General features: G+C 31.7%; 2 protein-coding genes across 7 annotated transcripts in view; both read right to left on the bottom strand.

Moving 5' to 3' along the window:
• The window catches only part of shg (DE-cadherin), a 189,293-nt gene extending 181,719 nt beyond the window's left edge, over positions 1-7,574 (bottom strand). For all 5 annotated transcript variants that reach the window (XM_085190182.1, XM_085190178.1, XM_085190180.1 and 2 more), the window contains exon 1: positions 7,088-7,574. In XM_085190182.1, coding sequence (XP_085046308.1) covers positions 7,088-7,160 — 73 coding nt within the window. In that variant the 5' untranslated portion in view covers positions 7,161-7,574. The remainder of the gene's footprint in view (positions 1-7,087) is intronic.
• A 1,312-nt stretch (positions 7,575-8,886) lies between these two features.
• On the bottom strand, positions 8,887-16,265 carry LOC146536345 (spondin-2-like). Of its 2 annotated transcripts, none has more exons than XM_085190449.1 (8): positions 16,067-16,265; positions 14,511-14,695; positions 14,008-14,219; positions 12,252-12,449; positions 11,288-11,494; positions 10,315-10,572; positions 9,627-9,798; positions 8,887-9,040 (listed from the first exon to the last, which is right to left on the bottom strand). In XM_085190449.1, coding segments are annotated over exons 1-8 (1,281 nt in total). In that variant the 5' UTR covers positions 16,069-16,265; the 3' UTR covers positions 8,887-8,993. The 2 variants fall into 2 exon arrangements, with proteins under 2 accessions (XP_085046575.1, XP_085046574.1); XM_085190448.1 differs by having other exon boundaries at positions 8,900-9,046.
• Positions 16,266-16,291: the final 26 nt, after the last annotated feature.

Below are 16,291 nucleotides of genomic sequence, written 5' to 3'. Positions count from 1 at the left end.
TCTGTACACGTTTAATTACAAATATTTACCGTTGCGGCGGAGAAAATAGATTAAAGATTCTTTAAATTGCATTTTACTCTCCAATATTGTAAACGACAGCGTTTTAAGAGGTAAACGTTTCCGAGCGCCGATTCTTCTGTTTAATTAAATTTTGGCTGATGCCCTAGAGCAGTAATCCAGATTGGATATTTGTATTTGATAGGAGTTAATTTGAAGTGTCATTTACAGTATCTAGCTTTTAGAACTAAAAGCTTTCCTTTGATATTTCCCAAATGGCTGTATAAAACTATTTTGTTCGAATAAGACGACGAGAATCTTTTGCCAATGGAAGTTTTCAACAGTTCATCACTGTAGTGGGTTTATTACTCACTGTAGTGGGGCCCGAGGGGCACGTTGCCCTATAATTGTAATTGGAATATATAGCCTTAGTCAGTGATAATTACTTTTCTTTGCGAACCGTTCAACATATTCCACTGATTTTATTTAATCAAAATGTACTGATTTGTGAACTTTACAAATTATTAAAGCAACTGTTATTTAATTTAAATGTCCTAACAACAAATTCAATAAATATTCTAATGAATTTTGTGAGTAAAATGAGATTTTCGTTATAAAATATTCAAAGCTTGAAACATTTCGCTGCCGAACTGTCGACTTACTTTTTTGAAAGGTCGCCTGACAGCCTAATATGCGGGGTGACGCGCTTCGGGTCCAAAATATGTACCCCAATTTGTGGGGACGAGATCGAGTTTTAGGCATTAATTTAAACATCATTATTGTATCACAATCAACAAATGCCCACATATTCTATTTGATATATTCCAAGCGTTAAAACAATTTCAAAGTACACAAGTTTGAAAATTCACAAAGTCATTTCATGTTTTATATTTTTCTCTTAACCGATACTCCAGCAGTAAACTGTAATAAGAAGGCGAGTGAACGGGAAAATTTAATAGATTGTAAAGTAATATTTTCAAGCTGTTTCAATAAAGATAATAATGTTGAGGACAAATAGTAGATTTTATCATCACAAAATTATGTTGCAAGCTTATAAGGAATCCGGTATATTTGTTACTTTATCCTGCCAATGGGTGCCATGAGTCTTTCGATATTGTGAAATAAATACCATTTTTATCCTTTTAGATGGAATTTTCAACATGAAATGCGGTATACCGCATGTGGCAGGGTGGGCCGAGGGAACCTAGTATTAAGATACTCCGCTCCCTACTTTCCGACGAATTCTGAAGGCATTGCATGGTGAGTGGCGAAATAATGAAAATATTAAATATTTTATTTCTTCGAGTGTGAACCGAACTCACAACCTGTCGCCACCAGTGCCACGACTGGCCTCAGTTTCAACATGCTCTTAACTTTTACATTTTTGTGTTAATGTAAATTATTGTAAAATATTACTTATAAATATATAATGGACTCCGAGTCTGTCTCTGTGCCATTAAAACGAGAGTGACAAGGATACGATGAAAAAAAAATCTAGCAATATGGTTTTTAAAAAAGTAATACAAAATTATTAACTATACCATGATTATGAAGCTATATGCAATAGCATATAAAGTTTATTTATAGTTCAATATTTGTAAAACAAAATATTTATTGACTCTAATTAAAATGTTGCCATTCCAATTAATAACCTATTTAAATTTGTTTGCTGGTTTTTTTTTAATCATGGAGAGCAATGAACTGTGAAATTATTAAATTTATTAAACTGTGTAAAACTATATTTGAATAGGTATCAAATAAAAAAAGTTACTTTTTAACAATATTTTCCTATCTTCTGTTAATGTTCATGTTTATTACTTGAGTCAATATCCAGAGACCACAAAGGAAGTCTAGTGCTAAGTGAAATGATAATAATATTTAATAAGAAATTCGATGATGTAAAAACAGTAAAGGATAAATATATGATTTTTAAAATGTCTGTCTGTTTGTACACTGATTTTTCTTCTATAGTTAGCTATAGAAAGATTTCTTGTCTATATTTGATTTTAAAGTCTGGCAAACCTGATGTAGACCCATAGTGCTTCAGCTTCACTATAAGTAATAACAATGCACACTTTTTTAATTTTTTTTATTTATATTAAACAAATTAATTAAGAAAGAATTGTTATCATTATCATATTAAATATAAAACCTACCATACCATTATTTTCATTACAACTTTATTAAAAAAAAACAGTTCGAAATCCCAAAAAACGCATTTTGTATGTACTACCAGCAATATAACAAAGGTACTAGGTACACTAGCCCCATACTTACATACTCATTCTCTATCCGTGTGCCAGCTACATACGATTTCCATTAGGTGCCTACTCAGCTTGACAGCGGCTGCCACGATATTGGCATGATCAAATTACCTTTCGTCGATTCTTGACTGTAGCCTAAATATACATTTGTGTGACATTGCATTACTTATATATATAAAATATCTATATCTGTCTATCTTTACTTACAGTAGAAACTCGATTAACCGGACTAATTGCTAACGTTAGTTAGAAAATTCGGATAATCGAAGAGAAAAGCTGGTTTTGTGCATATGTAGCACAAAATTGTTATATGTCTATTAAAAGCATCAAGTACATTCACCATTTATTTTTATCAAGTACAGTTTAAAATACATTTGTATTGAATTTTGCAATACCTATTTCAATTTTATTCTTACGTTGATTGTTGACGAATCGTTAGTTACGACTTCGAATCCTTGAAGAGGTAATTTTTTGTATAAAAAATAACATGGCCTTCGTTTCAGCCTGCCCTTCTGCGGGATATAGCGAGAAGTTGAAATAAATTAATAATAAATAAATAAATAAATTCACTTTTATATGGCTTCCGTAATTATTTATATCTTAATATAATTTACCATATTACTTTCTTAGAAATTCTCAAGCGTTGCAGATAAGGAGTTAGGTCACTAGATATCTTTTGAGTTCACAAAACACAATAACGAGTAAGTACAAATTTAATAATGATTCATCATTCTATTAAAATAATAACGAAGTATTGTTATATTAAGACTTGTTAGCATCATTATTATTTATATTATTTGCTCTATAATAATGATATTTAATGAATAATATAAAAACTTAATTAAAAATCGTTTGCAATATCAATTACTATTGTAATTAAATTGCTTAACCTAGTGGACACCATTATCTATATTAAATTAAACGTGAGGTTCAAATCAAATGCATATATTATTAACATAATAACAATTTATTTAATGTTTTATTTTTAGCTTCCCGCTGTATTCCGCATTTAGCAGGATAGGCAGATGGATCCTAGTGTTAAGACATTCCCCAGTTTCCCCCGAATTTTTTGAGGCATTGTGTGCTGAGTGGCGGAATTCCACTTTTCGTCTTAGTGTCAGAGCGAAGAAATGATAATTTCATTCCCGAGTGAGAATCGAACTCACAACCGTCGCGTACACGCTAGTGCCACGACAGCTTAAACAATAATTAAAACAATTTAATCAATGTAATATTATTATAACTTAAGAATTCTTACGGAACGCGGTCGGCAACCGCGTCGACATTTGTATGACGTCACCGCAATGGCATACAGAAGCCATAGCGCGCGGGCGCATGCGAATGAACTTAAACACAATACACTATACACTGCTAGTATAATTTAAAACCCTTTTAAACTCACGCAAACTAAAAACGCAAGGGAAAGTAAAAAAATAAAGCAACATTAACACGTTTACTACGGAGAGAGAGGTGAGTGAAGGAGAATAAATTAAGGTTAATGAATGACTTCTTGTGTTGGCTAGGGCTTTGTTATTAGTTACAAGAAGTTTTTATAATAATAGTCGACATATTGTAGTTAAAGGTTTAAAAATTCAAAGAAATAATAAGCAAGTGGTTGGGTTAAATTGCGTAAGAGAAGTTTCACACGCATAAATAATATATAGTATGAGCGTCTTTCGTAATAAGTTATTCTGAAGACTTAATATGTTTTAGTTTATTTGTTTAAAGAATTGAGTTTAAAATTTACTTTAAAATGTGTTTGGTGTGCTTTTCTGTTATCTTTTTGATATGATTTTGTGTTACTTTCCTTGTATTGTTATATTTTAACTTGTGTGTGTGACGATAATTCTTAAAAATATATTTTAATATGCTACTGACAATTCTTAGAAAATGCATAAAAATACAGTCCAAATAATAATGGTGCCAGTTGTTTGGTTGTTGTATAAAACAAATGGAAATTATTTTTCTTTCTTTGGTCAGTTTAGTGGAGTATAAAAGGCTAAAACTTATTAAAAAAACCTTTAACTTATAGAAATTAATTAACATAGTTCAATATTCTTTACATTTTACTAGGCAGATCAAGTCCCTAGAAAATCATTATAAAATAATAATAGATTTTTTTAATATATTAAACATACAAAATTTAGAAAAAAATCCAAACATTAAATTGAATAAAATATCTAGGTATATACGTTAAAGCAATTAACCAGATCATTAATGGCGTGCCAGTCGATACAAATCCGATTAAGAAATATAGAACAGGCGTGCATAATTGCATAATGCCTGTATATTGTGAAGCATTATATTTATTGAACCCTGAGGTGCTGTCACAAGGGTGTGACACGGCGGTTGTGGGTTCGAACTCCGCTCGGAGGAATAAAGTATTATTTATTATTATTTTCATTTCTTCACTCTGTAATGCCTCGAAAAATCGGCGATAAGTGGGGAAAGAAGTGTTTAAACACAAGGTTCTCTCTGCCTTCCCTGCTTTCTGCGGGATACAGCGTGAAACTGATTATATTTACTGCAGTACCTGGTAGTTAGTTAAAAACAAGTTTGAGAACCGGTTGTTCTTATATGGCGCAGACGACTTAGAGCGAACGCAAGCCTTAATAGGAACATGTATAGAATAGAATAGGTCTGATGACTTTGATCCTCCAAGTTAAATCAAGTTCGTACTAAGAGAAACTCTTGAGATCGTCTCGATTTATAAACTTTTACTGCAAATTAACATGGTGAAATTTTACGGCTGTTTTAATTTTCGTGGGAGTTATTTTTGTAATGTGGGAGTGGTATTTGTAGTAATAGATATTTTACCCCACATAGTAGAATAGTAGTGGTTAGCATTTCTTTGTGTCGGGAGATACACAGTAAGGATAAAACTATATGATTATTATTTACTTAAGTAATCGTTAAAACTCATACCTAACGTTAGGAATAAAATAATGTATGCAATTTGAGCTTCATAGAAGTTATACTGTGCGAATAATAATCACGAAGTATTATTATTATAAGAATTATTTATTATTATTTTATACAAAAGGAAAATATTTAATATTTTTCTTGTATTTACCTATGAATCATTTGTTTTTGATATTACGAAGGCAGTCTCTTAAAACTATTTTTGCGATTACTTTTTTAATACGTCACGTTAATATACATATATTTTACACTAAAAATCACAAAATTATTTAAATAATTGATAATAATAATAAATAAAATTTAATTGGAAATTAATAGAGATATATATAATTTAAATTCGATAATGAGTACTTTAATTAAAAACTGTGATGTAATCATTAACACTAAATTACATTTTACACTAAAAGTTATTAAATTGATCTCAACTGTGAAATCTTTACAAATATTATATGCCAAAAAAAACAAACCTTCCAAATTACAAAACTAACATTAGAACCAGACACTATAATATCAAACTGAATTGTTTTTAAAGGACTAGGCTAGGTTAGATCCTAAAAGGATAATACTTATTTGGGATGAGTAGCTAGCTGCCTCAGGCAAAAAACCTAATGTCACGTTCACCTTTATAAATTGAAAGTATAAGTAGAAATATGGCACTGACTTACGGTTACGTGTAGATAATAAATTTAAATAAATTAAAAATAATCAAAATTATATTTAATTTAGGCCTTAATTGAAATTATTTTAATCTGGTTGTCACAAATCAAAGAAATTCGTATCACGTGTATTATAACGGTTTTGGTTAGTCATTGCTTGAAAACCTTTACTTTTTGTCGTAATAAAATAAAACTTTAACATTATTATAATTTTATACTATGTACACATTCTGTCTATACTTTGTTTTGCGTCAATATAAAGGCATAGCAAAAGCCGGCGTTAAGCTTCGTCATTCAACACGCAAATGCCTCGGAGAACGCAGTGAACGCTTAACACTTATTTCACAGGTTATTTTTGCCTACTCTACCATGTGCAGGATATAGCGTGAAGCTCCAAAAAAAAACGTCAATATGAACCATCATTGCACATTACAATACAAAAAAACCAACAAGCCCCTTCCTACCTGACATTACAAATATTTTACCTGTTTTAAATGTATTAATAAATAATGCGTAAAGCTCACTCATTTAAAATTTCCCATGTAAAACAGGTTACAATAAAAAGGCAAATATATATAGGTAGGTAAGTGCCAAATTTAGGTGAGATGGGTTGTACGTTACTTTAAAGTAATTTTAACCCAGTACCAAATTGAAAACGTGTTCGCATTTATTATCTGTATTTATTATCCCGCCTTTTTTGGTCGAATGTCTTATAGAAATAGTAAAATAATTTAAGCATTTTTTTTAAATATACTGGACTAAACAAGAAATATGACGAATATGTGGTTTATCTTGTAGTACCGTTGTATATAATTATTTACACAATTCTTTGTTCCGACGAATATAAAACTAAAATGAACACTTATTATAAAGTAAACAAGTAAACTAGGTATGAGGTAAGTAATTATTTACTATTTAGCTGTCAGAGTTAATTATCTAAATAAATTCCAGATTGTTATAATAATAATATTAATTATGCTTATATAATGTACGCGCTCAGCGCTTGCTTCTTTCTATTTAAGTACTTCTATATATAAAACAGTGATAGCATATCAATCGTATCGCCACCTATAATAAATTGACGATAAATGAATCACATTCTTCCAAGTATGATGTCACGTCTATAAGTGAATGGTTGAAAAATTTCTATTTTCCAAGAAGCTAACAATAGGCGAAAGAACAAAGCGCAAGCCCAGGCTCGCTGCGCGGGCACATCCACAGGCCACAGGTAAGAAAGTCGCTACCTACCTTTAGTATACTGCGCTGACGCCACCGACAGCACCAACGCGGCTAGGACCACCTTCTCGGCCCGTCGAAACATTGTTCCAAATTGTATTTACTATTATTTTACGTCACCGCAGTAAAAACTGGTCACAGGTGAACAAACACTCTCGTATCCACACAAATCACGAACACTAGCACAGAATACAAACGCACATCCATTTGAAAAATGTTCGTTTATCCGATAAAGGTAACCGCTTCGCACGACTCGTGGGACGAGCGTGCAGGTAAAACGAGTAAGCCTATTAAGTTACATTGACTTAAAACTACTTGTGTAGCGTGACACTAGATATCTAGACACGTTTTAAGCGTGACGGTCGCGTTAGTTTTGCACTGATGTTAGTTTAAAAACTTTACATTATTTCGTAAAAGAATTTCGAAGTTAGTAGAGCTACCGGGCGTGACACGACACGACCGCCCGACGCAGCGTCCGCGGCAGACTGGCGTGAAGTGAGCGAACAATCAACAAGTTGCGGTCGGGCAGGCGGGCCGCGGCCGGAGCATGCGCCATCTGCTCCTATATTCATAGCCTACGCCACAAGGAGCAATCTTGACTCGTCGCGCCCCCCGCGCCCGGAGAAACTTTGAAACCGGCTTTTTTTCGCGCAAAAACAAGAAGACGGGATCGTTCCTGAGTTAGACCGACGAACCCGGTTTGTGTCTAGATTCTGATTTAAAATAACTTTACAGAAATAGTCACGTAGGCCAATAATTATTCATTATTGCCAGATAGGTATAGGGCCATATTTTGTTACTAGAGATAATAAATTATTCTTAAATTTCATTAAAATAAATACAATCGTTGATAACATAGTTAAATTTTGTACTTATTTAATACTAGCTTTTAAAGTTAAGAGCTATTAAACTAAATATAAATATGTACGAATGGGATATAATCTCTTCTATAATTTAATATGTAAAGGTTAGGTAAGTCAACTAAAAATATACAAATATATCTAATTTTAAAAGCTATTTTACCTCTGTATGTATGTATCCCGCATATTGCAAGGTAAGCCGAGAGGTGGAGGCCCTAATGTCAAGACACTCCGCTCTCAGTCAGTTCAGTGGCACCATATATATGAACACAGACATGCGTACATATATATTTAATTTATATAAGATTTCGCTGAAATTTTTGTTTACTTGTTTACAATTGTTATTGCAAACATGCTTTCCCTTTTAACCTTTCTTCCGTATCCTCGATAATTGACATTTTATCGTCTTCGTACTAGCACTTTATGTGGGTACTTATTTTATAGCCTTCTCAGTAAAGTTGACCTTTCGACATTAAGGAAACCACAGGAATTAAACTTGAAAAATAGTTAAACAGCTTGTCTGTACTTCCTAAACTAAAGTTAAAGAATATGTCTGGCTGAAAGGGGTAATCTCAGGAAGGGGTTGGAATTTAAAAGCTCTTATTGTGTTGGATTGTAGTCTTTTATCGAAAAAGACTATATTAAATTACGTTTTTTAATACTACGTAATACATTTATTGCTATTGTGACACATTTAGAATAATTAGGTTTATTTCGACCTCATTTAACTATCATTTAGGTAGGTTTTAATCTACATAGGTATATGGTGGAAATGTTTATAAGTATTGATTAATTATAAGTTTTGATTATTTTTTTAAACGCTTTTCTTATGTAAGAGATATTGCTTGTAATGTGGCAAGACTTTCTCCAACTATATCGGAAATATATAAATAATGTTTTATATTTATTAGACACATAAAGTAACAATGAAATACAGTTCTTATTATAGTAATTTAATTTTTAATTTACCATATAATTACTTAATACGATAATATAAAAAAATTACACTTACAAACCGATTAAAAGTAAAAATAAAAAACTATTTATTTCCTCCTTAATTAAGAATTTTCAGATTTCTCGTCATCTTCCTGCCCTTCTTCATCATCTATACCTCAGAAAAAAACAATTAATTATTTGTGATATTGCGAATAACTTTACAAAGTATATTATTATATGTATAAAGCATGATTATTACAATAAAATTTACTTTGGACCAAAAAAAAAATTCCAATAAATTAATAAATTGCTTTTTAAGAAACAACTTAACGGAAAAATCGTAGAACGATATATAACAACTTTCTATAAACATAACTATATAAAATACTAGCGGCCCGCTCGCGGTTTCACCCACGTGAACTATGTTATTATTAATTTCTGTCTCCATTGCTACGTCCTAGTGACGTCTATGCAAAATTTGAGACTTCTAGCATTTGTAGTAACGAAGTTTCATACAAACTTTCGACCCCAAAAACAACCCCTTAGAAGTCGAATATTGTAAATTCCCGTCTTAGCGAGCACCTACGTCCTATAAATAACTCCTATGCAAAATTTGAGACTTCTAGCACTTGTAGTTTCTGAGATTTCGTGATGAGTGAGTGACCTTTCGATTTTATATATATAGATAATATTAAATTGTAACCTCTTCAACGAACGTACAACAACTTCTATATATAATAAATCAATGTCGGTACCTCCTTCGCAAATCGCCTCATCTAACGGATAAACATCTAGCCTCTTCACTTTGAGGTACGCGAAGGCCTCCAGATCGTTTAGGTTCATCTGATAAAAAGGGGAATCTTCGTTGAAGGAGCCGACTTCCACTCTATCCACTGAATCGACGGGTTGAGTTACTGATGTTGGTGACTGAAATACGAAATCAAATTTTTAAATTATTCATATACATATATATTTATCGTTAATAGAATTGTAGTATGAATGGTAATTAGTAAGTTGAAGGTTATGGGTTCGATTTTCATATTGATATTTGGGTTATTATAGACCATTTTTGTATGGGACGTTTTAGCATTCCAATTCAAATTCAAATTCAAAATATTCTTTATTTAAATAGACTGTTATAAGCACTTTTGAATCGTCGAATGAACATATGAACAAAAAGCTACCACCGGTTCGGAAGGCAGTTCTGCTGAGAAGAGCCGGCAAGAAACTCAACAGTTGCTCTTTTCAAAGTCAATGATACAATTTATTATATTACCAATGTCACTTTTTGAAAAATTTTCAGCTCTTATCTCTCTCTTAGCTCTTATTATTAAAACAAAATTAAAATATAATAGTAGTATTTCCACAGAGTATCTAGCATTAGAACATTTAAAGTTAAATAAGTAAATATTTTGTAGAAAAATAAAATATTAAATTATTTACCTCATAAGATATACCATCTAAAGTCCCAGCGTCCCACGGATACAAGGGTATCTCACTCTCCTCCAGCCAACCTGTGTTCGTGCACAGCTCAAACCTGGACACTCCCAAGAACCAGTCAGGAGATGGCTTCATAGCTATAACTAGTGAGAATAGATGATGTTTCCTATCAACTCTGAACAAGGAGTGCGAAGGTTCCGACATGTAAGGATGTTCACGACGTTTGCCTCTTATAAGCGTCCTTGTCCCAGTGTCTGACATCTAAAAATAGGTGGTTAGAGGATTATTGGTAGTTAATTTAATTTTTACGGAAAACTAAGTGTCTTGTCACTAAAAACAGAGTCCCTGATATTTAAAATAAAGAGGTTAATATAATAATTTCTGCTGAATGGAAAGAAGGAAATTAATATAATACTGTTTGTCATTTGTCAATGATGATATTATTCATCATCATCATCATCATCATCAGCAGCCTGTCCTCGTCCACTGCTGGACATAGGCCTCTCCAAGGATGATATTATTATAATTTTGAATTCAGATGATCCTTCGCGGGAGCCAAATTTATCTATGTACATAATAGTTATGCATTTACATAACGATTTATGTTATTAGCAACGTACGTAATTAATTATTTTAGATTGTTAATAATTTGAATAATTAATATTAAATAAATTGGTAAATTAATAATAGTAAAGTGAATTTAGCAACTTTGTAAGTTTTAATCATAGTATTTTAAATATAAGTAAATATATGTATGTATTTAAACTACTTATACAAAATATGTGTATTTTAATAGTATTTATTCTTAGCGCTTCTCCTTTTACAAATGGTTCTACCTTAGCTAAGAAAATAAATAAATAAATCAGCTTCACGCTGTATCCCGCACACAAAAGGTTAGGCAGAGGGAACTTAGTGTTTAGCCACTCCGTTCCAATAAATAATAAGTCAAATCTAAAATAAAATCAAAATTCCTTACTGCATTAATGATATCTCTTTCAATTAGTGAGATATCAGCTTCCTCTGCTAACAACTTTAAGCCTTCACTGGCTCTCACGTCTGGTTGCCATAGGATATATTTATAGGTGTGGGAGGCACCAACTAAGTGGCTATACCCATTATTATCAGGTTTAGTGGGATACTTTCTAGGGTGAGTCATTCTTGACCAATGACCTTTGAAGATTACCTGAAAAATGAGTTAGGTGTGTGGCATCTGAAGATTATTATATTATAAGAAAGAAATGTCTACATTTTAAATATTTAGGTTGAGATCTAAATATATATACAAATGGTATAGTACTACTAAAAATTTAATTCTGCAAATGTTTATGTAAAATTTTACATAAATAATATATTTATTTGTGTAATATTTAATTATATTATATGATAGAATTCTTAATATAATGATGCTATACAGGGTGGAAGAGGCAGCGCTTCTTTTATTGAAACTGCATATAGGGTAATATATTTCAAACCCACACCTAAGAAATTAATCAAGGTACCTCAACAGTTTGGACGTAGGATTTTTTTTTCATTTCACGATTTTTATCCATACCTGTATTTCGTGTGTCGCACACATACGTGTGCGACGTTTCCGATTTGACAGGTAAGTGTGTGCGTGCCTATGTTATACTTTACAAATGATGTTTTATTTTAAAACGATAATTTTATTATTTATTTTGTTTGAAAAATAACTTTTTCATTTTTGGGAATTATTTTTTTTCCGAATTATATTAGGCTTTTATAGAGTAGTTAAAACTGTGGTTTCATTTAAAGTGGTGCTGACAATTCCACCCTGTATGTGAACATTTGATAAATAATTGACATAGGTTTTATTAGTTTTTCCCTACATAAATTGCAGGATTGAGACATTAGAAATTTGTCAAACTAAATGCAATCCTTTTAACTGCAAAGTAATTCAATATAAAATATTTTAGTCTTACCTCATATTGAGCTTCGCTACATAAATTGCAAGTACTATTTGGAGGATACGGAGGACTGTCCAACGGCTTTTTGGTATCTTTCTCCAGGACTATAGTTAATTTATCTTCTATGTACCAAACTTCAGAGTTTTCAGCTACCATAGCGCGTAGTCGTATTTTTTGTGCTTTACCATTTTGCTTAGGAGACACCCAATGTATCTAGAGGTAAAAACTACTTTATAAATAAATTAAAAATTTACCCCGCATACTAAGAAAGAGTTAAAAAACGTGTATTTATTAATAAATACCTAACCAATAAATGAATTTCAATAGACAGACATCTCCTTCGGAGTCACAGACGATTGGGGGTTCGATTCCCACTCGAAGAAATGAAATATTGAATTTTAATTTCTTCGCTCAGGTGTTGAGGCAAAGCGCGGCGTTGAGTACCGCCATTCAACACGCAATGCCTCCAGAATCCAGTTGAAAATGGAGAACGACGATTTACACTAGATTCCCTCTGCTTACCCTGCTGTGAGCGGAATACAGCGTGAACCTATAATAATAACAAATGAATTTGAATAGACGACCATCGCTATCACATCCAAACACGTTACAACTAGGACACGACGACGTAATACAAATCTTATTTATGAAACATAGGTAGCAAGATGAGCGAGCGTCTGCTAGCTTACGAGCATGCACTACAATACCCTTTTCATCTTGAGATATAAGGTGCTAAATCTCAAACGTTGAACATCTCCTTTGACTGGAGAGCTCTAATCTTGTGCGAAATAATTCTAGAATATCTACGACAAATTTGTTTAATTATTCATAAATATAGCTATTTAGATAAACAGAATAATTTCTATGTATTTGTGGGTTTAAATCTTATTCGGTTCAAAGGTTAACCAAACTATTTATAATGGCAAAGACGTTTGTGATACTTAAAATACTTATTAAAAATGATTTTATAATAACGAATATTAAAAAAATAATTATATTTTTCTTTTAAAACCAGATTTTTATTGTTTTTCTATTGCAAAAAATATTATAATGAAATTAGAAAAGCTCCAATCACCAAGCCATGCGACAGAGTTAGTGAAACATGAGAGATTTAAAACTCATTATAAACTTGTCGCTCTAAGTCAGCTTTGATTCCTTTTTAAAAAGCTTTAATACTTTCCTCTTAATAGAAAAAGATAGAAAGAAATGTGAGGAAATTTATCTTTAATTAACTAAAGACATTTTAAAATATTGATAATAGTTCCTGATTTATAATTCATTAATAATTTGCTAAAAGCTAGAAGAAGATTAACAAGAAATATAAACCAGTTCCTGGACCTTGCTATTATAAAAAAAAGGGTTTTTAGGTTCTTAGATTTAATATTTTCAGAATAAATAAATAATATTATAATATTCTTCCTTCCTGATAAACTTTTTTAACCAGTTTTTAAATTTGAAAATATATTTTTTGTGTTGAAAATACAAGACAGGCTCCTTTCTTATATTAGCCTTCACCTGCAATAGCTAAGGAGGATGTGAGCCTATATCTTAATGTTAATGATTTCGATGTATCATGTAACCCATTGGACCTGAAGTCAGAGCTATCTCGGACATGTCTCATGTGTCATATGTGGTTTAATTTTTTGCATTCCATGGAGGCCAAGCTGGGGGTAAAAACTAGCATTTAATTAAAATCTTTTACTTATTTGCACAAAGAAAATTCATTCCACGAGAACCATGAGGAAAGTTGTTTAATTAACTAATACTTTACCTCAACACGATATTTTTCAGAATTATCAGTATTCTCTACGGAGTTGTAGCAGCGTTCGCTGTACCTCGCGTGGCGGTTTGTTTCCAAAGTCTTAAGATATCCCACGTCTATAGATCTGTGTTCGAACTCGTCTGTGCTGTTGTCTACGGCTGGATCCTCAACCGTTATCATGAACCATCTGAATGGGCGGGCGACGTTTGATGTTATAATTACTGTGTTGAAACAATGCAATTAGCTTCATGCTGTATGTGCATGCTCCGATTTCATTAGGACACTTCAATTCCAAACTTTCTGTTGAATTTTGAAGGCATTACGTGTTGAGTGGCGGAACTCAACTAGCGCTTTGCTGGTACCATAGCAAAGGAAATGAAAATAATAATAAATAATAATAATAATCGCCTGAATGGGAACTGAACCCACTTTATTATTATATAGAAATAATAATAAATGCACACACTAAAATATATAATAATAATAGCGCGAACAAGTAAAATTGGTCTTACAAACGTAGGTCTGATCGGGTCTATAGATATTCTTATCCTCCACTTTCGAGTCAATGACCATTTTAAAAATGCCTTTATTTTCGCTCGGCGTCATCACTGTGGCTAGGGGTGGCGTTTGGTCACATTTTCCTGGTTGGCCCAACGTTACTGATAGCGTTGATAACAATGTTAACAGTATTGTGTACCTTGAAGAAAATATTATTACGTAGAGGTGGTGCCTCGGTCTGCAAGGCAGATCCAGGGGAATTAATTAGTTTTATTTTTTTATTATCAGAGTAATGCGTATAATAATAATGCACAACATTGGGTTCCGCCACTCTTTTTTAAAAAATTGGGCGAACTGTGGAATACCTACTAAGGAATAAAGTAATCCTGTAAACGTTTAGTTCTATTCTTTTGATGTACGGAACCCCTGAATTGAATAAATGGTAACGATTTTTGTGCTAAAAAAAAAAACAATTTCAATGCAGTTAAAATTATAATTTAAGAGGATGACCTCTGTGAAGACAAACGAAAAATGAAGCTTATTAAAAATTGGTTATTTTTGAACAACGCTAGGTTCTTGCAATTCAAATGAAAGGCTTGCAAATATGAATATTTAATGCCAACAATCTTCGATCAACCAACAATCGAAAAATAAATTCTATTGAAAAAAGTTTTCAATACAATTTATTTTAATTATTTCCTGTTTAAGATACATAAACTTAAACATTTTAAAATGGAAATAACATTATAATGTTAACAGTTAAACTAGAAAGGTAATAAAAATAAATTTCCACTTTGTAGAACTAAGCACAAATAACATAGCGCTAAATCGTTTGTTTTTGCGAATAAAATCTGATCAAATTTGCTGTAACTCTCATATGGTAGTGTTTATCCTAGGCAGAGAGACTCTAGTGTTACGATATTCCGTTCCTAACTTTCCGCCGCATTTTTAAAATTATTATTATAATAACAATAATTTGTAAGAATTACTCTTGTCCTTTCTATAATCGTGTAATTGTTCTACCACACTGTAAAACAAGTTAAGATTTGCGCCGAATCCAATCCGAGTTTAAATAATATTACAACTATTAAATATTAATAAATAAGAAATTATTGCCTTTTATGTAATTAATTTCTACTAATAGACAAGAAAAAGGATTAATATTTTATTTTAATTAAACACAGTCAGTTCAACGAAATATAGATCAGTCGCCCCTGATAAAATATTAAGAGCAAAGTTGCAAACCGGCGTTTTGCTGGTGAGGATAATTCATGATAAATAATCAAATTAATGCTGGCAAGGCCCATCCGTTGTTCCTGTTCTAGATTTCTAATTAGGATACGAACGTGGAGGCTATAAAATTAAATAAGTTCTACAGTCTCTGTAAATGTTAGTTAGTGCTAGCAGGTATTCTCAGTTTAAAGTGTTATTGTAGATATTTTGGTAGATATAATCTCATATGATATCTATGTATTAAGAAAAATCTAGGATAAAATTAGTTGCTGATAAATTTTGATAAGGATTTTTGAAGTTTATTTATCTAATTAGTAATATTATAACTGGTACTTACATTGTAAATAAACAACAGGTTTATTCGATTATATTTCAACTTCTATAATAACACTAATAGAAAAAGCTGACTGTACACAAAAAAATATACACCACTTATTACAGAATCGTTAAGGAAAAAGGAAATGGTGATTCAAATTGAATATTGAATCTATTAGGTTAACCTAGCGTCAACTAACAGTGTACGTCTAATGCGAAGGAACGACCGTTTGGAAGCACGCCAACA

Source organism: Heliconius melpomene, chromosome 9 (assembly GCF_056956725.1).
Source record: "Heliconius melpomene rosina isolate 202511_hmr_F chromosome 9, ASM5695672v1, whole genome shotgun sequence".
Lineage (NCBI taxonomy): Eukaryota > Metazoa > Arthropoda > Insecta > Lepidoptera > Nymphalidae > Heliconius > Heliconius melpomene.
Note: the sequence above shows the minus strand (reverse complement) of the source record. Positions and strands in the feature narration are given on the sequence as shown.